This window comes from Alligator mississippiensis, chromosome 5 (genome assembly GCF_030867095.1).
Source record: "Alligator mississippiensis isolate rAllMis1 chromosome 5, rAllMis1, whole genome shotgun sequence".
Lineage (NCBI taxonomy): Eukaryota > Metazoa > Chordata > Crocodylia > Alligatoridae > Alligator > Alligator mississippiensis.
The window spans coordinates 185,217,074-185,240,046 of record NC_081828.1 but is presented as its reverse complement, the minus strand read 5'-3'; the positions used below and the strand labels follow the sequence as shown (position 1 = coordinate 185,240,046).

The window sequence follows — 22,973 nt, the reverse complement described above, 5'->3', positions numbered from 1 at the left end:
GCATCTGGTTTCCTTTGCCAAGAATCTTTGGCTGACAGCAGACAAAGATCAAGAAAAAAGGCAGATTCTATTAAATCCATCATCCATTTGATTGTAATGACATATTTATAGAACCTGGCAAGAACAGGCTCGTCTGTGTGCGAGTACTCCTTTCTTTTTCTTCTCCAAGTATCCAAAACATATGATATTGGAGGATGCTATTTTGTCACATCCCTTAATCGGTATGTATATAAGGTAATTAGAGAAAAAAGGTTCTACAGAACACCCATATCTCATTCACAGAATCAGAGCAACATTGTTGCAAGTTCACTGGGGAAATACATTGCTAAACTAAGTAAGACTGGGCTTTGGAAGTCATGCTAGATGTTTCAGGAATCTGAATGATAAATACTTTATTGAAATTTGAGGGGAAAATGCTGAATGAGATCTACCTCCTATATGCAATCGAAGATTAAGAGAACTGACCAAAAAGATTAAAGAGCATCAGCTGCTTGGAAAACATCTCTCTCTCGCTCTCTTTTAAACACAAAAAAGAAGCAACTGTGCAGTTTGGATGTGCAGTTGGATTCTCCAGCTTTTTCTAGATATTCAAACAGCCAGAGGCTTTTGTCTCTTTGCAACTGGATTATTGCTGGGACTTTCAATGTGGGACTACACTTTCAGATAGGGGTGGGCAAAAAGGCAGATCCAGCCAGGAGCCAGGCTCCACTTCCCAGCAGCTCCTACTCACATGGCTGGAGCCAGGCTTCATGGAGACCCCAGCCACAGCGCAAAGCTGGGGTTGCTATGGAGACTGGCCCCAGTCACGCTGGCAGGGCACACATTAGGGGCAACTTGGTCAGGGCCAGGGCAGAGACACAATCTGCAGCCTGCATGCTCCAAGCAGAGATGTGCGGGCTGCAGATCACGGCTCTACACCTGCTCCAGACCAGGCTGGCACTGCTGCAAGGAGCCGGGGCAAAGCCATGATGTGCAGCCTGCCAAGCTGCAGATCATGGTTCTGCCCTAGCCCCAGAACAAGCTGCCCCTGCTGCAAGATCCCAGCAGCTCCAAAGAAGGCCACTGCCCTGCTGTGTACCCTGCCAGTGCCATTGGGGCCAGTCTCCATAATAACCGCAACCTTGGGCTATCAAAGTGCAGCTGCGCCTGCGGTCTCCATGGAGACTTGGCCTAGCCATGCGGGCAGGGGCTGCTAGGAAATGGAGTCCACTGCTGGCCAGATCTGGCCTACAGGCCAGACTTTGCTTGCCCCTGCTTTAAGATTATTTGAAACATCCTATCCAGTAAGTTTACTTAAAGGTAAGCCTCTCAAATAACATATTCCACTTGTGCTCCATAACTACGTGAGCTTTCAAAAAGTTTCCATGTTCAATGCAAAAATGTTGGTTTATGTTTATTAAGCTCCTACAGGTATGAATCCTATCCATCTTATAACCAAAGGTCAGAGCATTTAGCCACACTAGTGCACTATAGCCTACCCAATTACTCAGAGTTTTTCTGAGATGACTGGAAACTTCACTGATTTTTGAGGAGGTAGTATTTTAGTGATGACATTGAAGTTTTTATTCCATGCTTTATAATTTGAGTTGTTCATGTTTAGTGTAACATTATTACCCTATTGCTAATAATTTACATGTGCATTGAGATGAACAGATGGGAATGATCTAAAGTAGACAAAAGACTGAGAAAAGTTACTGATACTTTATCAAAGGAAGAACTCAGATTTTGTAAATGGGGGTCCAAGGAGTTTGAAGGCTCTGAGAGCCACAGACATGCTTGAAAAATGCTTACCTTTAAAGCATGCAATTAGAAACAAATGCAGCAGCAGCCCAAAGGAAAATCATCAAGAAACAGCATAAACCCCTTATTTTGCTATGCAGAGCCCTTATTACACTGCCTAAGTTAAGTCATCAGCCGGGGATGTAAAACTGTAAGACAGTTACAGACACATTCATACACAGGGACCTAACTAATTCATAGAGGCTGCCTCTGGATTTTGCGGTCCTGGCACAGTATTGAGCACCACTTTCATGGCATACCACAGTTGCCCCATACCCTACCCCCTCATCTCTAATTGGCAAAGGGGCCCAGGAAGTTCCATCCCTCCCCAGAGATTGATAGGTGCCCTCCTGTCAATCTCCAGAGAGGGGCAGGATTTCTGGGGCCCCTTAGCCAATCACATGCAAGGGGGTATAGGCAACAGAAGGCTGGGGTTAACAGTGCTTAGCCTCCTCCCTTCTGCTCCCCACAATGCAGGGCGGCAGTGGAAACGCAGAGGGCCACAGGGCAGTCCAGCTGCCGAATCTGGGCAGCTGCAGCAGCAGTGTATAGAGCACTGCCCACCACAGCAGGTAAGTTTGTTGTTTTAAAGAAGCATGGGGCGGGGTGGGGGCAATCAAGGCCCCATAATGAGGGAAGGAGTGGGACAGAGGCAGGGGCAGAGGTGATTGGGGCCCCAGGGTGGGTTGTGGAACTGTCAGAGTGCAGGCAGCTGGTCCAGGGGCGTGGGAAGGCTTCCGCCAATGCGTGCACCCTGGCAGAGGCCCAGGGAGCATGTGCCCTTCAGATCTGCATGCAGGGTGAAAGTAGGCTGCTGCTGCGAGCTCAGCTCTGAGTCCCACTGCCCTGGGAGCAGTGTAATGCCATGTGCCTGCTGCGTGCTGACTGACAGGGCCACAGTGAAGCAGGGCACAGAGCTGAGCCCACAGCGACAGCCCGCTTTTGCCCTGCGTGCAGATCTAGGGGACACGTGCACACCACGGTGCACACAGCAGCAGGAGCCTCCCCATACCCCTGGACCAGCCACCCAGGCTCCAATGGTCCCACAACCCACCCCAGGACCCCATTCACCCCTGTCCCTGCCCCACCCCCTCCCTCACCATGGGAGCCTCAATCTGCTCCCCCCCCTCATACCCCTTCCCCACAACAGACTTACCTGCTGGGGGAATGTGCATGCATGCACACACACGTGCTCAGCCCTCCCCCCCCGATAATATTTTTCCCTCCACCTATGCAATGGGGGGGGGGGGGCCTCCTGCCCCTTCCTAGAGATGGACATCTGTCCATCTACAGGGAAGGCAGGACAGTCTGCTGCAAAAATTTCTCCCCTCTCCCTCCTCCCCATGCTTTAGGACACCTGGGCTTCCCACCTCTGTTTGCAGCTCCATTTTCATCCTTCTTCCTCCCCTACCTATTTCCCAGCTTTTTTGCAGGGACCAGACTTTTTCAAGTGAAACCGACCAAATTGGTAGTTTTGGCGAAAACTGTGAATTTGGTAGGTCCCTATTCATACAAGTATCTTTCATTCTTGGCAATGCTAGCCAACACTGGCCTAATGCCTTTCATGGACAATCAGTCTGACCCTAAGTGTATATCTATGCCATTCAATAAGGGGGACAATTGTTTCCTTCCAAACCAGAAGTAGCATAACTGCTTTAATTCAGCACTAGAGAGGTTACCAGTGTCCATGAAGCACTGCACACACAATGGGTATGCTACTTCCAGATTAGGAGACAGTGTGTCTTAGTATACTACTGTCTGGCACTGTGATAGGGTGTACAGCTATACCATGCAAAGTGAATTGCCTTCTAGATAGTTTCTATCCTTTGCAGTCAAATGGCAAGAAGGTTAAGGAGCCATAACTACTAGTTAGAAACAGGTTCTTTATTCTGCTCTATTCCCTTTCTGCTACTTGGGTTATGCAAAGAGAACAGCTGCCACTCAAATGTTTCCTGCAGGGTATTTTGCAGGAAAAAGGTGGACATCTGGTGGGCAAGGAACTTGGCAATGCTCAATCCAAAGGACCTTATAAAAGGCAAAGCAGATATTTCAGACACCAAGCCTAGATATAGTTTTATAAACACATCCTTCCATTGGTAATTAGCTGCATATAAATGAAGCTTTCATTAATCTATATAGCTCTAAAGTTTAAGGAGGACAGCATCAATTCAAGATAATTTTTTTTTTTTTAAATTAGCAGTTTCAGATATAAATGCTGAAACCCTTGGGCAACTTGTGGTTTCAGAGTCATATATTTTCTCTCTCATTTTTTAAAAAGATGGCTTTTATTATTGCTTGAAAGCTTTTTCCACCCCCAACAGGTCACGCTCCCTGCTTAGGTGACAGGCGCGGGCAGGCAGGAGTGCTGGTGCCCCCCCCCCCCGCGAGTGCCAGCTGGGGAGTGGAGCTTCTGGGAGTGCTGCAGCCATTTCCCGATCAGCACAATTGGCCGCAGGGGGACCCTCCCCAGTTGGCAAGATTGGGGGGGTCCCCCACGATCATCGCTGACTGGTCACTGGGGGGACACATCCCCCCCACCCCCTCCCCCCCCAACTCAGGTGGCACCAGTCACCCATGCTAAAAATACTATAAGTATTATAGGTTCTGCCTCTGTGGCCACAGGGGACAGTGGCCTCAAGTTTCAGCAGGGGAAATTTAGGTTGAAGATTAGGAGGAACTTTGTGAGTATGAGGATAGTCAAGCATTGGAACAGGCTACCTAGAGAAACTGTGGAATTTTCATCCTTGGAAATTTTCAAGAACAGACTGGACGGACATTTAGCTGCAATGGTTTAGTCAGAAATGCTCCTGCCATAAGCACCAGGATGGAGTAGATGACCTTGTGAGGTCCCTTCCAGCTCTACTTTCCTATGATCCTATAACAACAGTGGGTAAGTTCTAAGATACCAGTGTCCGATTTTTAATATAAATTGTCCCTTCAAAACTTAAAAAATGTACTGAAGTGTTTGGAAACTTACATATTATAATAACTGAAATGTTATTACACTGAAAATTTTCAAGCTAAAAAATGAATTATTTGAATTTCTACAGGCAGTTAAAAAAAACAAAAAGAAAGGAAGCCAATTATGGAAAAAAGAGAAAATACGGGCTAGAGCCCTGGACAAGTTCTAAAAGGTTTGAAATACCAAAAATGTATTGTTGCGTTAGTTTCATCTTTAATATATGTAATGAAAATAAAGTAATAAAATCTATTCTTGCACTAGTATTATCCAGTAAAAAGGCTGACATGTAACAGTAATAAGAGAAAACACCATTTCTGAACTAACAAAGAGTAGTATAAATGTTAAACTTCTTAAGACACTAAAGCAGATAATACCAACTTCACCCACTTTCTTGCTTCTTCCTCAGCTATCTGATAAGTTTTAATGATTGGTAATAATAAAGAGAGCTTAAGCAAGACTTCTCATACTTCAGATAATGTTGAGCAAGTGTATTAAACTAGTTGCATCTAGACCCAGATGCCTAGTCAAGACTGGCGTGCAATGTTGCATGTACAAGGACATGGTCATGGTGCCCATTTCAAGACTATGCAGCTAATGCAAAGAGAATAAGAGAAAAGAACTATGTTCATTTGCCTTAAAAAGCATATTTATATTAAAATTATGAACAAAGTGCCAGAAATATTTACCGCCACACACCAAGCAATTACCTAATTTCTCACAAGTGCTATAGCAAGAAAAAAAAAACTTTAGTACACAACAACAATGAAATCCAATCTCACATCAAATCAAATTTTACTTGCCTCATTAGTATTATGGCAGTTAACTATGTAAATCAACCATGCATCAATGGGAAAACATATGCCTAGACTTCAGTACTATTAAACTCATCTGTCCTTTTCAAAAGAAAAGCAGCAAGGAACAAATAATTGTAGGTTTCCTCAGTATAATGTAACCAGTTTAACTCATATTTTATTTCTGGATAAATATGCAGCCAGAAGAACTAAATTTGACCCTCACGTGTGCGTAGACTCAACCATTTGCACCCGGTACTGTGTTTAAAGACCAAGTTATAATGCAGTTTCAGTTTCCAAAATGGGACTATAGTCACTTAACCTCTAATCAAGAAATATCGGACAGTCTCCTCTTTCAGTCAGTCAGATGGAATCACTGAAACATGAGTGCACCACTCTATTGCAGAGCTTGGTACCCTGTAACATCCTTGTCTTTGCTGGCCTAAGGAATAAAACTCCAAATCCTACTGACACATTCCCCCTCACACTCAAAAACATCACTCTTTCCACTTCTTTTTTTCTCCATGTAGGATTTCATGTGTGCTATTGCACACAACACTGAACTCTGCAGGTGTATCACAATCAGCATGAGATTTTTGGAAGTTTTATAGTGCTGACGTTTTTGCTAGGCCAAATGCCCTCTGTTCAAGGGAAAGACACAGGAAGAAAATGGATTTTTTGCTATTTGCCACATCCTTCACTACCAAGAACAGCAAAGAAAAACTGCATAGCTGGTAACAGCAATAGTCATTCTCCAAACATGGCACCAATATGAAAATAAGATAACATCATTTTCATTCTGCTGTTCCTCTTGCCATCCTACTGACAGGTAACTGCTATATAAAGGAAAAGCAAAGGCAACCTACTAAAGAACTCTGAAATGTATTACAAGCAAGTTAGGAGGAAGCAGAAAGGAAAACAGGGAGGAGACAAGATTCCTACAGTCCTCTGCCAAATTCACTCCCCTGAGAATTCATAGTACCATATTTTATGGTATTTGGCTTCTACAAAGAAACAGGATAGTAGTAAATACTTTAAGTGAACATTGTGTCCATGTGATGACAGATGAGAAATTTGGTCTCAGAGACTATCAACTTATCTAAAACAAGGATGTCAAACTCATTTGGTCCCCTGGTGCAGATCTGGACCCACCTCCAGCACTAGGGCAAGTAGCATGATCAGTTCAGTGAGCAGCGGGGATTAATCACAGCCATCACTAGTACACTATTCCATCCTGGCCCACGCAGTCAAAACTTGTCTCCAATAGAGCTCCATGCCTCAAATGTCATCAGATTCCCAACTTCACTCACCCACCCCTAAATTCCCAGCCCTTCCAGGAGCCTTTTGGGCTGCATCTTTGACATCCCAATTTAATGATACAAGAAAACCAGTAAAGATGTAGACACCCCAAAACTACTCTATCATATATCCTTTTATTTTTTTGACCTGAATGAATCTTCTTTCCACTTAGTGGAATCGGTCTCCCTGATACTTCAACCCATGGCCTCTGCTGAGATTATCAAAAAAATGTGACAATGACTGCTAAGTGAGACATTTCCATTGAAAACAATGTCCTACACGCATGCAGTGTGACTTCAACTATAGAGAAGTTTTCTTCAGAAAATATTTGTAAAGAGTTGCATGTGACTGAGCAGTATGCTTAACAAAGAAGCATTTTTGTTCTGTTAACAGGAAGATTATTTGAAGAGTTCAGTTTTACCTTGTAAATTTGGAAAGGAAGAGGAGATAAAATACTCTTTAAATTAATTCCATATGTTAAAGGATCAACACAAGCAAAATGTTAATCCCAAAGTTAAAGGAGACCTAGCAACTAAATGCTTTCTCACTTTCTTAGCTGACATTTTGTTAAATTGTTCTTACAATCCCAAATATTCCTATACCAAGATTAAAGATAATACTATTTGTTCCAATGTGTTCATTTAACAAAACTGATAGCAATTGGTTTCCTCTATTTGTGGGGGTCTTTTACATAATAACAAAGAGAAACCGGGGAAATGCAATTATAAAAACCAAAAACATATGCCAGGGATGAAGCCATCATATCTTTAAGAGAACTGTATTTCCATTTGGCATCTAATTAACTAAGAGCTATATTATAAAGTTCAATGAACAATGTTCAGCCATTTTGTATTATTACTATGGTGCTTGGGTAAATATTATCCATATAAACACTGAAACTAACATACTTAATAAGCAAAGAAAGTACTTACCACTCTGGCTGCTCTTTCCTGAGACTCACACTTCCTGCAAAACCAAGGTCCAGTGGGTACTTGCACAATTCCATAGCAAGCTGTTTTGAAAAAGATTAAATATCTCAACAACTGTAAGGGTACCACAGTACAATGACGATATCTAGCTCTGATACAATATTTTTTCAATAATCAATCCCAAAGTATCTTACAAAGAAGTAAGTTTACTTCTACGTGCAATTCACGTTACTTCTGAAATAGTACCAAAACTATTCTCAGGCTAGAGATCAAATACAACCTACTCATCCCTTAAATTTATGCAAAATATTTAAGCAAAACAAACTACAGTTTACATTACATTTTGATAAAAAACAGTAATTGTTCAAATATAGCAGATGTTTTGTGTGCAATCTGTTTTGCTATTTAATTTACTAGTATAACCAAATAAAAGACAGCTTTACAATAACAAACATCTGTCATAAGTATTTTAAAGATTTAAAAAAAAATCACACTGAAAATAGAACATCATTGGAAATTTTTCGTTTTGTCACAAAAATTCCAGTCAGTTGAATTTCCTTACACTTGAGGAATACTGCAATAAGCACAAGCTACTCATGTTAGACTAAATACAAAAAAAAGTTGATCTAAAAATGCAAACAGAATTGCAAATGCATCCTGAACCTAAATTGATCCAAGTTGTTTATTGCTACAATATAGTCCAAGGCTTACAGTTATTGGTATGCTTACAGATAACTTTTGTATGCGTGTGCACACATACAAACAAATGCTTGATGGAAGGACATGATCCTGGCTCTTCAAGATCAGCTCATGTGACCCCCTGTATATCCATGCAGGGTTTATTGACTTCAGTGTGGTTCCATGTGAATATATAGGTCTCACTGCCTGTATTAGCCTGTAGAATTGTGGCCTAACTCTATACAGCTTACAATAAGGCAGGGCCATAATAAGAACTTTTGAGCACGATAGTAATATAAAGTAATTCAATATTATGGTTTGTGTTTTAAATGTACAGATCAGAAAAGGCTGAGTAGTGATTCTCATAGCACCATTAGCTGTGCCCTTTTGAACTTCGGGTATATACACATTTCAGTATTTGTACAGGTTTCATGTCTTCATACAGGCAAGGTAGCCTAATAGTTCCTGTGGAAACCACAATAATTTGTAACTTGTAGAAAGTCAATTTCAAATCTCAAATGCAGTTTTACATTCCCCCTAGCTCTGCACTTTGTTCAAAGAAAAACTGACAGTTTGTTTCTATTTCTAAGTGTGTAGTCAAATAAAACTAAGTGATGAAAAAACTCCACATACCCCCCCCCACACACACACACCTCCCCTCCATAAGTTAACAGCAAAGAGGAAATGGAAGAAAGGAGTACTACAAACTCGTAAACACTATCCAGTTTTAGCACTATATTTGAATGTAAAAGAAAACGTTTTATAGAACTATCCCTACAATATGGAAGTTATATAATGATATAGAAAGCATCAAGTTCCCACTCCATAAAAAATTCCAACAAATTATTTCCCGTAATTATTCATATTCACCAAACAAAGAATCAGCCTTCCAAATGTCACTTGTGCTTTTCAAGCATTCACAAATGGAACCATCTCGTCATTTTTTTGTTTGCATATGCAAAAAGGTATGATTACCATAAAAAATACATCACACTTAATTATACTAAATTCAACCAAAGCAGGCAAAGAAAAACACACAGTGTCACCCAAAGGTGTACTCAATAAAGTTTACAACCTTACTGCTGAAGTTACCTTGCTGTGCTTACAATTTGAAACTGGCAACAGATTCTATAAAAATACATCTTATGGTATGAAGCAATTCAGGGTCTGGCAACTCAGGTAGAGATCTAGCAGTTAGACAAAACCTTAACATGGCACACCTTACATTATATTTCTGAGAGAGAACATTTACAAATTAAAAAATACAGGTGAATTTTTAACACCACACTTCTTACTTCCACAGATTACAAGGTTATTTTTATGCAGTGCACAAGACTTCCTTATGCTTACACCTCTGTTATTTCTATAAAGTTTCTTTAAACTTGTTAGTTCTTATATTCTGTGCATTACATCAGAAGCAAAATTTATAGCTTTTTTTGAACTAGCTAAAAGAAAAAAATTATGCATCCAAGAGACAGAAGCCAAACAATTTTAACCAAACTCTCAGAATAAGGATATTTTCCTTAGACTAATAAGTATGAATAATTTCAGCCCAAAAATAATGCGAAATCTACAAGCACCTATCAAAACAAAAACAGTCTGTTACAACAAAATGTCTTCCTCTGCTAACGTACCAGTTCCCCTACCAGTTTTATAATGCCAGCTGCCAAGCTGTACAGTGTCTCAGTAACATACACTCAAAGTGTCATAGCTTTAATACAGTACATCCAAATCAATAATTCTTCCTTTTGTGTAACCACAACAATACTATTTAACCTCAGAAAAATATAGCATCATGAGGTTATATTGCTGAACTGGCATATCTGTATGTTTGGGTAAAATAATTGCATCTAACTTTGAGTCACCTTCTATATTAGGAGTATTTTTGATAAACACAAGCTTTCTTGTGTTTGATAATACCAATAGCTCTACTGGAATTAGAAGCATCGAGACTCCAAGCACTGCAACTGGTTGCTACCATCATTCTGAATGCTTTATTGTATAACCCTGATCACAGTGCCATCCCCAAAATGCTAGTATTCCCAAAGGTGTCAACGCTAATGAAGCTGATAACACAGGTATGATTTTTAAGCTTTGATATAAATAACTGGACCCTCCTCCTGAAAGTGAACACTTATGTTCTGATACCACTTTCACTAAACCCAATTTACTAAAACTGAAAACAAATCCCTGCCATCAGCCCAGCCACCTTCAACTATGTCCAGCTCGGACTGTCTCTTTCAACATCAACTCTGCTTTCAGATCAGTGATGCCTTATCTTGAGCACAGTCATTATGTAGATGCTAGTCCACCCCTTTCACCTCTACCACTAAGAGTTCTTTGCTAAGAATAACTTTATTCATTTTTCACTTGCTCTGGATTGTCCCCTGCTTTCATTTTATGAAGATTTCTCCCCAGTTCACAAAACCAGGTGCATCTTTTGCAACTAACAACCAATAATCAAGGGTTAAAACTCTGAACTGCTTCTCAGGTAGCATAGTGCAGGAATGGACAGCTTCATCTGGCATGGCAAAAATACTGTGATCCCTCATGTGTGTCAGGTGTACACACTAATGAGCTCCAAACAGAACTAACTTCTCTCCAATGAGTTCACCGCACTAAAACAAGTTGAAGAGCAGGGCATGAGGCTCACTCTGGAGCTGCACAGGAAAAACTACCAACTGCCATTACTGTTCCTTGTTTCTGCAACCAAAATAAAGTCCACGGGGTTTTTTTTGCTAGTCTGAGTGGAAACACCACAAACAGTTTCCTCCTCAAAACAAAAACAACTTGCTGGCAGCAAACAGGCAATCCCAGGCATACCCACCATACCTGCTTTGAACTGGACACCACCCAACCTCCTCCAGGGCTAGACACAAATGTGGCCCGGGTGATTAATACCAGCAACCCTCCCCTCCCCCGCCCAAACCACCCCAACAGGAAGTCTCGGCATGTCCCGGGCACCCGCAGCCAAACGACATGACAGGGAAAGCGGGAGCAATCACATGACAGCCGGTCTGCCTTCCTGTCTCTTGGCTTCCCTCCACCAGCTCCCACACTAGGGGAGGCAGGAGCCCGGGGGGGAGGGGAGGGGAGCGCTGGGCAGGGCAGGGCAGGGCAGGGCAGTCACAAGTAGCGGTGGAAGAAGCGCAGGGCGGGGGCGGCCCCGCAGACGCCCAGTGGGGAAGCAGCGGGGGCGGGCGGGCTGGTCACGGCGAGGTAAGCGGGGCAGGAGGCGGCGGCCGGGCCCCGCGCTCGCTCACCTTGATGCACTGCGACATTGCATCCGTGGCCGTCGCAGTAGACGAGCGGGTTCTCGGCCCAACCCCTCTCGTCGGAGCACACGCAGCAGCCGCCGATCATCTCCTTCATGCTATTGGAGAACTCGCCCTCCAGTGACACCGGCAACAGCGGCGGCTCGCTAGAGACCATCTAGGGGTTAAAAACACCGTCAGCAACGCGCACCCGGGCCCTGCTGCCGCCCTCCCCCCGCCGGCCGGCCGGCCGGGCTCGGCCCCTCAGGCGCTCCGCCGCCGCCGCCACCGCCGCCGCCACGGCGACGATCGAGGGCCCATGGCCGCCGGCTCCGCGGCTCTTCTCGCCCCGCCCGGGCTGCGGCAGTGGCGCGCGCGCAGAGGGGCGCCCGGCGGCGGCACAGCGCAGCATACGGAAGGCAGGCAGGCCGGGCCGCGCGCAGGCGCACTGCGCCTCCCTGCCGAGCAGGCCGCGGCCGGGCCTCCTCGCGGGGGCTCATGGGCCGCCAATGCAGCGCGAGTTGCGGCCCGGCCCGGCCAGGCCCCAAGCACCCAGCGCCGCCCCCGCCACCCCGCTCCACCTGGGCTGAACGTGCGGCCCCGGCCTGGCCCGGCGGGCGGCGCCCCCGCCCCGAGCTGTGCAGCCAGTGCCGCGCGGCACCCATGTGACTGGGCTATGGCCGCGGGGGAGCGAGGCTGCCTCGCACATCATTCCCCCTTCCCCACCCGGGCAGGCTCCAGGCCTCGCCCCGCACCGCCCCAAGGAGAAAGCCGAGCGTGAGCAGCCCCGCCCGGGGCCCCGGCCGGCAGCACGCGGCCTCCCGAGTAGGGGGCGGGGGGCCGCTCGCACTACAAGCCCAGCGCTGCCCTGCTGGGCGTGCAAAAATAAAGCTAGGGGAAGTCCCCGGCGCTCAGCCCTCCATTGTGAGCAGGTAACGCCTGGAGCGGCGGACAGAGGAAACGCTGCCGCGCCCAAGGTTGCTCCCTCGCTCGCCCGGTTTCGTTTCCTTTGGTCTGACTTGGTGGCTGGACGGGCAGGGATGAGCTAGAAGGGGCAGCGAGCGAGGCTGTGCGCGCCAGGCGGCCTCGTGGCAGCGCCGGCAGCGCTACCTGGCTGGACGCGCTGGGCTCGGCCGCGTTTTGTCCCCGGCTCAGTGACAAACGAGCAGCCCTCGGCACATGTGTGCGGGCGTGTGACGAGCTGTGAGGTGGGTGGGAGAGAGGGGGAGGGGGTGCCCTACTGCAGCCCCCAGAGACCTCGGAGTCTGCAGGATGTGTGAGGTCAAGGTTTCTCTCTCTCTCTCTCTCCTTGAAAGTTTTAAGTGAAATGATTCAGCTAGAGGAAGAGAAAATTGGAGGGGGAGAGAGAAAGGGAAGGGAGTGGGGAGAGTTGCTTCCCACATAGACAGGGCCTAGTCAAACGTTTTGATTAACATAACAGACTGAATTAACATTTGAGTCTCTGACGTTCTGAAAATTCCTTCATAAGAGCATATGGCGCCCTGGGAGCTCCAGGTTTTGTTCTTAAGATGATGAACCCATACCAGATTTGGAAGGTAATATATATCAGTTTGTGTAAAATCACCCAGCCGGTCCCATCCAAAAAAACCCAAAACAACAACAACAAAACATCTCAAGCTAGAATGAGAATTAAAAGGTAGAACTCTTCACAATGCACAACCTACTTGTAAAACTACTTTTATTACATTTTGGGATTGTAAAATCCTTTGGAAATTGCAGGTGCACAGCAATTATTTTGTATGGGAATAAAGCAATTAATATCCTTATGTTCTAAAAACCACAAATTATTTGAAGCTGATAGGAACAATGTTCTAGCCCCTCTTCATTCCTGTCAGGAAGATGACATCTAATTTAAAAGGCATTCTCAATGATTTTGTTAACCCTGACAAGAATAAAATCACAGTATACGAACAGATCTCTCCTAGGTTTCCCTGGCAGGTAACATTGGAAAATATACCCCCTATAAAACACACAGATATCTATAGCAAATTTTACTATGGTTTGTGGGATAAAATAGTCATGCCTGTTACACACACTGCAAATAAAAATTAGAAGCAGTTTATCAGCAATTTCAGAAGACTTTCCTGATAAGGCTATCAACATATTTATTTTGTAATTTCTTCTCTGAAAATATCTGTTGCAATTCTTAGATCTTTCTCCATGTAATATTAGTTAGTTCAGGATTTGTCCCTTCCTACAGCTGAAAACTATCACAAAAGATAATCAGATTGTAACAACTGTCATAATTTCATCAAAGTATCCAGACTATCTTTTTAAAACTATTTCACATATTTCAAATAAAAATATATTTTATGCCTAACAGATGCCAACTCAGCACTGATCAATCTGAAACTTTGCTTCCCTAGAAAAGCAGACAAGTCTTAATGCACTGAATTATTTAATAAAACATTTGCTTTATTTCTAATGGACTGTAGGTTAGTTCTTTTGATGGACTGAATATACTGAAGGAGACTCCATGATGACTACCTTATGCTAGCCTCTAATATTTGATGGCAAAATTTAGATAACCTCTTGATAGTTCAGTAAAAAAATCATTTGGAGGAGACCTTTGAAATGCAAAATAGGAAAAGAAATGCGTTACCACAAAATAAATATGGCAAGTGCTATGCTTGTAACAGCTATGGAATCAGAAAGTCAAATCTTGTACCATATATGTTTTATGATTGTAGTATTTAATAAGCACTGACATGATCCAGAAGGCCAATATTATTTTAGAAAAAGGAGCCAGTCCTCCTTATAGTGATATATATGGGATTAAAACAATTAGAAGGAAATATAATTCAATGAGTAAGAATGAATAATGTGGGCAAGGATTAGATACAATTGTTTTCTTTTAAAATATCTATAAAATAATGGAATTTAACAAAGTAAAATTATGAGAAAGGGGTACAATACAAGATTATACATATTTTGTATTCCTTACATTTTAGATGATAACTCAAATTGTTTAGGAAATGTTTGAATGTGAATTGTACTTGCAAATTGGCCGTTGTTTAAAAAATGTTTAAAATATTCCTAAAGAAAACATTAAATAAGTTCATGTATTAAATGTAGTATTGTGCAGCACCCCAGATTCTTTGACAGAATATAAAAAGTACTCAACTCGCATTTTTATCACCAGTTAACAGTTTCTTGTAAACATTTAAATATTAATGGTTAGAGTATGTGCTTTAAATCTTACAAAACATTTTGAAGAAAAACACAAAAAGCATCTTGTGCTTGAGGAGAAAAAGCAGAGCCCCTGATGTTTAATCATTTCATTGACAGAGAAATATGAACAATTAAATCAGGTGCAATATTCAAAAGATTTCTCAGAGATTAATATTTGAAGACTAGTAGAAAAAAATGAAGAAATACATTTATCATTGATGCTATACTGAAAACTATTAATTGAAGCTGGGAGCTATGGTTTTGGGATGGGGAAGTTGACATTTTTATAGAAGGCAAATCGTTCCCTGCATTTTTTACTTTATTTTCTAATTGAGCCCATGTTTAAAGGGATTTCATCTTTACCTATGTGCAAAAGGATATGAGGTACAGTTAAACGTATGTAATTGAAAATATGGAGAATTACAATACCCTACTGACATTCAATATGTAGGTTAATATTGCTCATGTTTATCTATTTAAAATACATTAGATTTGTTTGCCTTCTGGTTATGTGTTAACATCATGAATAGCTGTAATCAAAATAAATTTTAATCATGGTTATTTGCCTAATCCTAGAGGAAAAAAAAGCAAAATGGTCACTCTACACAATGTAGAGTGTGTGTGACTTGTGTTTTGACCTTTGCACATAGTGTGTTTTAAATGGCAGATTGGCTTGGATCCAACAAATTATTTCTAGCCATGTTCAATTATAAGGGACATAGCATATCTAAGGAACCCATATTTCAAATATTAATGTAGTCTTTGTATGTTTACTCTTTTAAGTTTATAGCACTACAAAGTATAATTTTCTATTGCCTTCTGTCTGAGTACATATCAAATCAGTATATAATTCCAACAATATACAATCAGTTAAATAATTAAAATGTTGTATATTTAAGATTAACTCACCTTTTATCTAGAGGTTTATATTTTATCCATTTACACACAGTGCAAGTGTAGGTAACGGCATGTAAAACTGGGTGAATGTATGTCATGAACATTATGCCCATACCTTTATTGTGCTATTTTCTTAAGTATAGTTTTTAATGGTTTTGATTGGTGGTATTCTTTCTTTGTTCCTTTAAAACAACTGCTTTTAAAACATGCATTTTATTGGTTTTAATTGCACTATCACCTTTGGGGACTTTTGGTAAATTTCACTTAGCCAGCAGCAAAGGATGAAATAGGTGGTTTTCAAGTACTGCTTCTGTTACTGATGTTGGCATTTAGATGGTAATTTCAGTCTGAGGTTTACTGTAAACATAAAGCAAGGGGTTTTTCCTTGAATGAACAATCTTAAACCAAATTTCTAAGTAAAGGAATTGTAGCACAGGATATTTTTTAAGCACAGTGATTAGTTCCTTTTAAAAGATTTAACATTCCCCAAGTGATATAGGTTAAAGATTTAAATTTAGCAGTTAATTTATAATTCTCTACACTAAAAAAGCATTTAAATGTTAACCACATTTTTATGCATGTCAAGTCAAAATAATGATAATTACAGTATGTTACAAAAGAACCTGAAATAAATTTCCAGCAAACCATACTGAATATTAATGCTCTGCTAATCCTTGAAAAGCTGGGTTAGTAAACTCCGGAATTTAGATATGTGATTTAATTGTTATGCACAGCTTTTCTTTAGAGAAGACTCCCATACGCTGTAAAGTCTGACATTTATTGTGAGGTATATATTAATTGTTTTTTTTTTTTTTAATAAATGCCTAAACAGTTACCCTAGAAGCCATTCTTAAATCCCCTTTGTAGATGCATACCCCTGTGTACCAGTTACTTAATTATCATTGTTACACTAAAATAATTGCTTGCATTTACGTTTATTGTATTATGGTCAGTATTGTAATATTGTAATGTTAAGGGTGAGATTTCTTTTATTTCCATGTAATAATTCAATCTATATCTAAGATACATAAGAAATTGTACATTGAATTTCTCACCAAGCGTCTGAAATATAAACTATTTTAAAATGGATTTATATCAATTAAATCCAAATATGCTGTTTCAAGGTTATGGGCGTGGGAAAGAGAAAAGTCGGTTTGTTATATGCTAAAGCAGCTAGGAGTAAATGAACCACATCCGTGGGCTGTATACATGATATTAGCCTGGTTTTCCCAGTACCATTTGGGCAAAACAATGTTACTTTTTTATTTAAAGTGTTTTCTTCTCAACAAGGGGCCACCATTTCCCAATCTCAAAAACACGCCCAAGAATATGTTAATTAATTGTATTGTGTCTCTGAAAGAAAGAGGTTGCCAAATGCAATAACAAAGTCCTTCCATCAATGAGCTATGTTCCCACTGCTAGTTGCCATCTAATTTCGGTTTTATATATGTAAATATACACACATTTGTTCTATGTATGTTTTTTTAACCATTAAAAAACTGTCTAACAGTGAAAGTCTAACTTGACCACATAGGGTGTATCTTGGGAAGCTTAACATTCCTAGCGAATTAAGTGCGCAAGCCTCGGATCACTTTTTGTCAATCTTACTCTGGTACTTCAGAGCTGGAATGTGGCTAATTTTTATATCGTAGTATTTCCTCCATTAAAAAACAACAACGATCCTTTGTGGGAAAAGAAATATATGAAATGTGTCAACATATATTGCATACAAATACGATATAAGGAATACTGAACAGTGGCCAGAAATGATGTTCCCCTATTTATAAATCCTTTCCTTTCAACAAGACAATTTTCATTCCACAATATGCATCGTTTACTAAAGCAATATGATCACATTAAATTTAATTTCAAATGACACTCTCTCAATCTGTATTCAGAAGAAAAGTTATCAAGCAGCAATTGAGAAAAAAACCTCTCTAAAATATTCCATGAGGAAAACGATCAGAAATCTTAAATATTTTTTATTTTAAAGCTAATATATGCCATGATTAGCAGTTAGTTTCATGTGAAGTGTTGTTTATTTGCATTTTAAGTCTTCCAATCATTCTACGATCTACCCTGAATTGCACTTTTAGTAAAAGTAAAACTCGACAAAAGGCTGCAAATGTATAAAGAGGAAAAGAGCAGGAATAGCAAAAAGAAAGCGCTTTATTTTTATTTGAAGCAATGATGATGGCAAGTGGCTCCAAATTGAGGGGTGTCAGTTGTGAGGAATTATTTTCAACTAGATGCTTTTCATAAACAATAATCTGCTAACTTCTTTGTCAAACTGTTGTCAAAAGTTCAAATTTCGTGATGTGGAAAAATAAGATTTAATTACACATAGATGGTAATCTGATAAAATAAATAGCCAAACCCTGCTAAATAATACAGAACCAGATGTTGTTTTTATAGTAAGTTTTGAAAAAATGCCTTCTAGAAGTTTATCTATAAATTATCTTTGCTCTTAATAAATGTATCAGCCCCCAAGACCTTTGCTTTTTTCTCTCTAAAGAGCAATGTGGGAAAGCGATTTTTGCTTAAAAGAACAGCAGCACTTGTTGGAGATTTTTTTTTGTATCAAGTTAGTTAACTCTTGTCCGTGCATGTGAGTGGAAAGCTCGGGTTTGGATGGCATGCTAAGATCAGGTAATTTGAAATTGGGTTGAAGGAAAAAAAAATATTCAAGCAGAGCATATTTTTCCCGAAAAGCACGACTTTTTAAATGTGTTTTAATCAAGTAAGCTGGATTTGCAAGAAGCCCCGGGCTTTTTTCTGTTTATGTGAAAACTAAGACAAGATTAATCTTTATTTTTTTAAATAAAAAGTCTTAAAACGTTTTATTTTCCAAACTAATTTCCCTCGATTTATTATTCCAAATCCCGTAATTGTGAAAGTTGTTTCTCCCCAGTTCTCCGAGGGGGGTCCTGCCCTAAAATCCACCCGCAAACAGAGGGTCTGTTACGTAGAAATCTGGTGCTATGGGGGGATTTTTACCTTTCAAGGAACATGTGAGGTACAACCTCACAGCAGCTCCCCTTAGCGAATGGCCCTTTTAAATAGTCCTCGCTACTTATTTAGCAGTTTTCTTATTGGAAACCCCCGAGTTGCTGAGCCAGAGAATACAAACGTGCGGCATAACCCGGCTGTGTCTGGAACTAAAAGAAAAGGCTGCTCAGCAGCTCTCCTTCCTTCGCATGGCAGGACGGCGCCGGCAGCTGAAAACAGCGCGAAGAAGGCGGCCTGCAAACAATGGGGAGCGACTGGAGGAAAAGGAGTCCGAGCTGCACTTCCTCCCGCCCGACCTGCTCCTTCAAGGCACCTTCCCCGGGCCGCCTGTCCCTGCCAGTCTGCCCTCTCTGCAGCCCCGCTTGCTGCCTGACAGCCGGGCCATGTTCCCCGGCCCTTTGCTCACCTACGGCAGCTTTCCCAAGCTCATCCCACTCCCTGGAGTGCTCCGCTAGCCCTCTAGACCCACACGTAAGTCTGGCAGCTCGCCCCTCCTTCTGTGGAGGGCACCCACAGATGCACTACTCCAGCTACTCACCCTCAAACTCTACCACCCTCAATGCAAGGGGGTTTAGAGGATGAGTGGGATTACTTAGCTGGCCTGGAGCCAGCTGCTCTCCAGAGCCTATCCCGGGTTCAGGATTCCAATTAGGCTGACCTATAAGAATCCTGACATCTCCACTTGCTGCCACTGACCCTCTGCCAGCTGGCCGCGGTCCTGCTCATTTCCTCGCATGCCATGAGCACTGCCAGCAGGAGAGGAGGAAGCACTGCATTCAGCCCCGCCGCTGCAGTGCTCGCCTCTTCCCTTCAGGGGACAGTGCTGCGCACAACCGCCCGCTCAGCATTGTTTTCCTCCCTGACCCCCAGCTCCCCTCTCCTACCCTGCAGAAATTGGCAGGAGAAAGAGGGAAACTGGGGGAAGCACGAGAAAGGACAAAAAGGGGAGGGGAGACGGAGGGGCCAGCCCTCCCCGGCACCGGCCATTTGAACGCTCTATCACCTTAATTCCCTTTCTCCGATCTTGACAGGCGCTAGCTGCAGCCTGCCTGAATCTTGCTATTCCGCTCTTTCATTGAAGCCTTCCGGCTCCCCCCGCCTGCCTGCACCCTCCTGGCCCGCTCTCCCCTCGCCGCAGCCGCCCAGACCCAGGGGATCCCGGCGCTGGGGCCGCTCCACCGCCCCTCCTCGCTGCAGGCCGGGGCCCTCCCCCCCCCCCGCAGCTCGGACCACTAGGTGCTGCATCCGCAGCCTGGCCTGCAACCAAGTGTTATTTCTGTGAAACCTGCAACGACTGTTTTTTCCCAGGATTTCTGCTTATTAATCAACACCCTTCACTCCAGCTCGGCTTTTTTCCATGCCCGGTGGATTTTGGGGGGGGGAGGGGCTCACTGACTTGTAATTATATTTTTAATCAGCCTCTTCCTCGCTTCAAATTTGTATGTAGATCAAGCATTTACCACAAAACCCGAAAAACGGGACCCAAAGCAGCGCTTACTACTCAAGCAGCTGATTATTGAAATGTAGCAAAACAGACGAGCTTTTAATTTTTTTTTTAATTAAAGGCTAGGGTTAGAAATCACTGTATTTTGAAGCCTTTTCACCTTGCCGCATATTTTTGTCCCTGAAAACCTGCTTCTACCACCAAAGCCCTGTTCATAGCTGGCAGGCCAAAAATATGAACCGATTGAAAAGTAAGACGTGAGGATTTTGTGGGGGGGGGGGGGGATCTCAAAGCTACTCGCAGAGGGGTGAGGGGTCGCAGTCAGGAAAACCGGGACTCGATTTAAATAATTGCATAACGTTAGGGTTTAACTCGTACATGTTTACATTTGGGTGTTTTGATTAATGCCACATTTGATTTTTCACCGATTTCCTTAAAAGCCCCTGACACGGTACTTTTAAAACACACGAGAGATTAACGTTTGCCAAGAATATTCAACAGGCAAATCCTCTCCTGCCTTGCCCAAACACATATCTGTAAGTCTATAATGCCTCTCAATTGATTTGAGCAACGCCCCTCTCTCTGGCCTCAACTCCTCTTCTGCTATAGTCTGGAAGGGTCAAAAAGTCTCTCCCTCCACTTGTTATTTAAATCTAGTACTTAGCAACATGGGCTCTCCAGGTGCGGCGACCGGCTCCGTCCTGTTTTAAAAGTCATCTGGACCCCCTTTTTTTTGCGCTGAAACTTGTTTTTCTCCCGCATTGTTTCCTACAGCACAAGCGCCTGGGGGCTCTGGCTGCGCTCCCCGCCCCCGCGGCCCGGACCCTGCAGCCCCGTCTTGCCCGAGTCTGAGGGGCTCCGGGGAGGGGCGCGGAGCCGGGTCCCGCCCGCGGGGGCTGCCCCGAGCCCCCCCCCAGATGCCATCACACGCGCTCCAACACGTCTGCTCTGCTCCGCTCCGCACGGCTCGGGGCCACGATGCTTCACACGCTGCCAAGCCCACGTGTGCACGCCCAGCTCCTCCGCGCCGGCTCAGGCCCCCAGCCCTGCGGGGCCAGGAGGAGATCCCACCCCCAGCGCACACCCTCCCGGGAGCCTGCCCGGTGTCGGGGCCGGCTGCCACTTCCTGGGTGCCCGCTGGCCCGGGCGCTACAAGGGGCCCCGAGCCGGAGGGGAGGGGGTAGCGGGAGGCTCGAGCTCGGCACGAGCGCGGCCGGCGCGGGGAATTGTGGGTAAGAAAGTGCCCGGGCGGCAAAAGGAAGCAGCGGGAGGAGGGGAGGGGAGGAGAGGGGAGAGGGTGAAAGGTCAGCAGCCGGGAGCCCCGCGCTGGGTGCCCACGTGAGGGGAAGCGGCGGCCGCACATTGTTCTGCGGGCGCCCATGCGGGGGGCTCCTGGCCCGGCCGTGCGGGGCAACACCCACCGACAAAGCCTTGCATTTGCCTGGCAACGAGCGGGGTGGGGGCGGCTTCCCGCATCCCCGGGAGGAAGATAAACACCAAGCATGCGTCTCCCTCCCCACGAGAGGGACTGCAGGGTGCGGGGCTGCCTCGGGCTGGGGGGAACGGGGCTTGTCTCCAGCGCGGCCCCACCCAACGTGGCAGCTCTTTGTGCTGCTGCCCGGCCCCGGGGCTCGCAGCCCCCCGGACCGGGGAAACGTGTTTTTTTCAGAGAGGGCTGTTTGTTTGCCCTCTCACCCCCCCTCCTCCACACACACCCCCACCCCCACCTCGCTGCAATTTATTTGATTTGCAAATAATTGCGCGAATGTTTATTTTTGCGCCCCTGCTTCCTTTCTTCCCTCCTTGCGGGTGAACGCCGGAGCTCATTACTGGGGACGCGTTTTCATTCAGTCTTTACTAATTTTTTTTGAGCGCCGGAAACAATAGTCCTGGCTTTGGGGATCCCTGAAATTCTAGGGAAAGGTCCGATCCAGACTGCCGCGAGCTCCGCTCCACTTCTCTCGGGGAGGGGAGGGGAGGGAGGGAGGGCTACGTGGGGAGTTTTGGCTCCCCCTGAAATGATGAACAACTTCTGGAGCAGCGCGGCTGCTGGGACTCTCCCTCCCAGTAAACATGTTTTTATTTAAATTGCTCAGTAACTTTCTCATTATTTCTTAAACCCAAGCCCTGCCACCCAGCTCCTAGAGGCAAAGTTAAGCGAGTCCAGCCCCAGCCCTGCACAATCAGCTGCAAATGGAGGAAGAAAATGTAAAATGTCCAAATGGAGAAGTGGTTCCCTTTGTTCTTTCATTGTTTCTCTACGAACTGACGGATACAAGCACAAACACTTACCTTCTCTCCTTTTTGCTCCAAAAACCAGACGTTCCCATCAGCTTTAAAATACACAATCCACCTTGGAAGCGACTACAAATGTCGGGAGAGTTTGTATTCCATTCTTTTTCGCTCTCTGCCCTTTTTAGTGTAAGATTAAGTTGCCGAGCACGTTGTTGCAAGCTGTAGCCCCCCGCCTTAGTGAATGGTCACGTTTAGGACCCTCCAAGTCCATCCTAATTCTGCCAGTAGAATCGAGGGTATTGGAGGTCTAAACTTTCAAAAGGAAAAGGGCCTACAACTCTGCAGCAACTCTGCAAATACAGTCGCCTTTGCCACTACATTCTGGTTCGAGTAAACAGAAATCAGCATTTCTCCTGGGATATTTAAATTTTTTTAAGTTTAAATTTAGCGGTGGTGTTCCTTTAGGCAAAAAGTGCTAAGAGACAATTTGGTGTAAAGGCACAG

The 22,973-nt window shown here is 43.9% G+C and overlaps 1 protein-coding gene across 6 annotated transcripts in view; it reads right to left on the bottom strand.

Annotated features, from left to right (window-relative positions):
• MLLT10 (MLLT10 histone lysine methyltransferase DOT1L cofactor) overlaps positions 1-22,918 on the bottom strand; it is a 250,625-nt gene extending 227,707 nt beyond the window's left edge. For 2 of the 6 annotated variants that reach the window (XM_059729064.1, XM_019497622.2), the window contains exons 1-3: positions 12,274-12,291; positions 11,702-11,870; positions 7,764-7,843 (exon numbers count right to left, since the gene is read on the bottom strand). In XM_059729064.1, coding sequence (XP_059585047.1) covers positions 7,764-7,843; positions 11,702-11,870 — 249 coding nt within the window. In that variant the 5' untranslated portion in view covers positions 12,274-12,291. Of the gene's footprint in view, positions 1-7,763; positions 7,844-11,701; positions 12,093-12,273; positions 12,292-22,526 lie in introns of those variants that run through there. The other 4 variants (XM_059729065.1, XM_006257790.4, XM_014609021.2 and 1 more) reach the window with 4 other exon arrangements.
• Between the last annotated feature and the right edge of the window lie 55 nt (positions 22,919-22,973).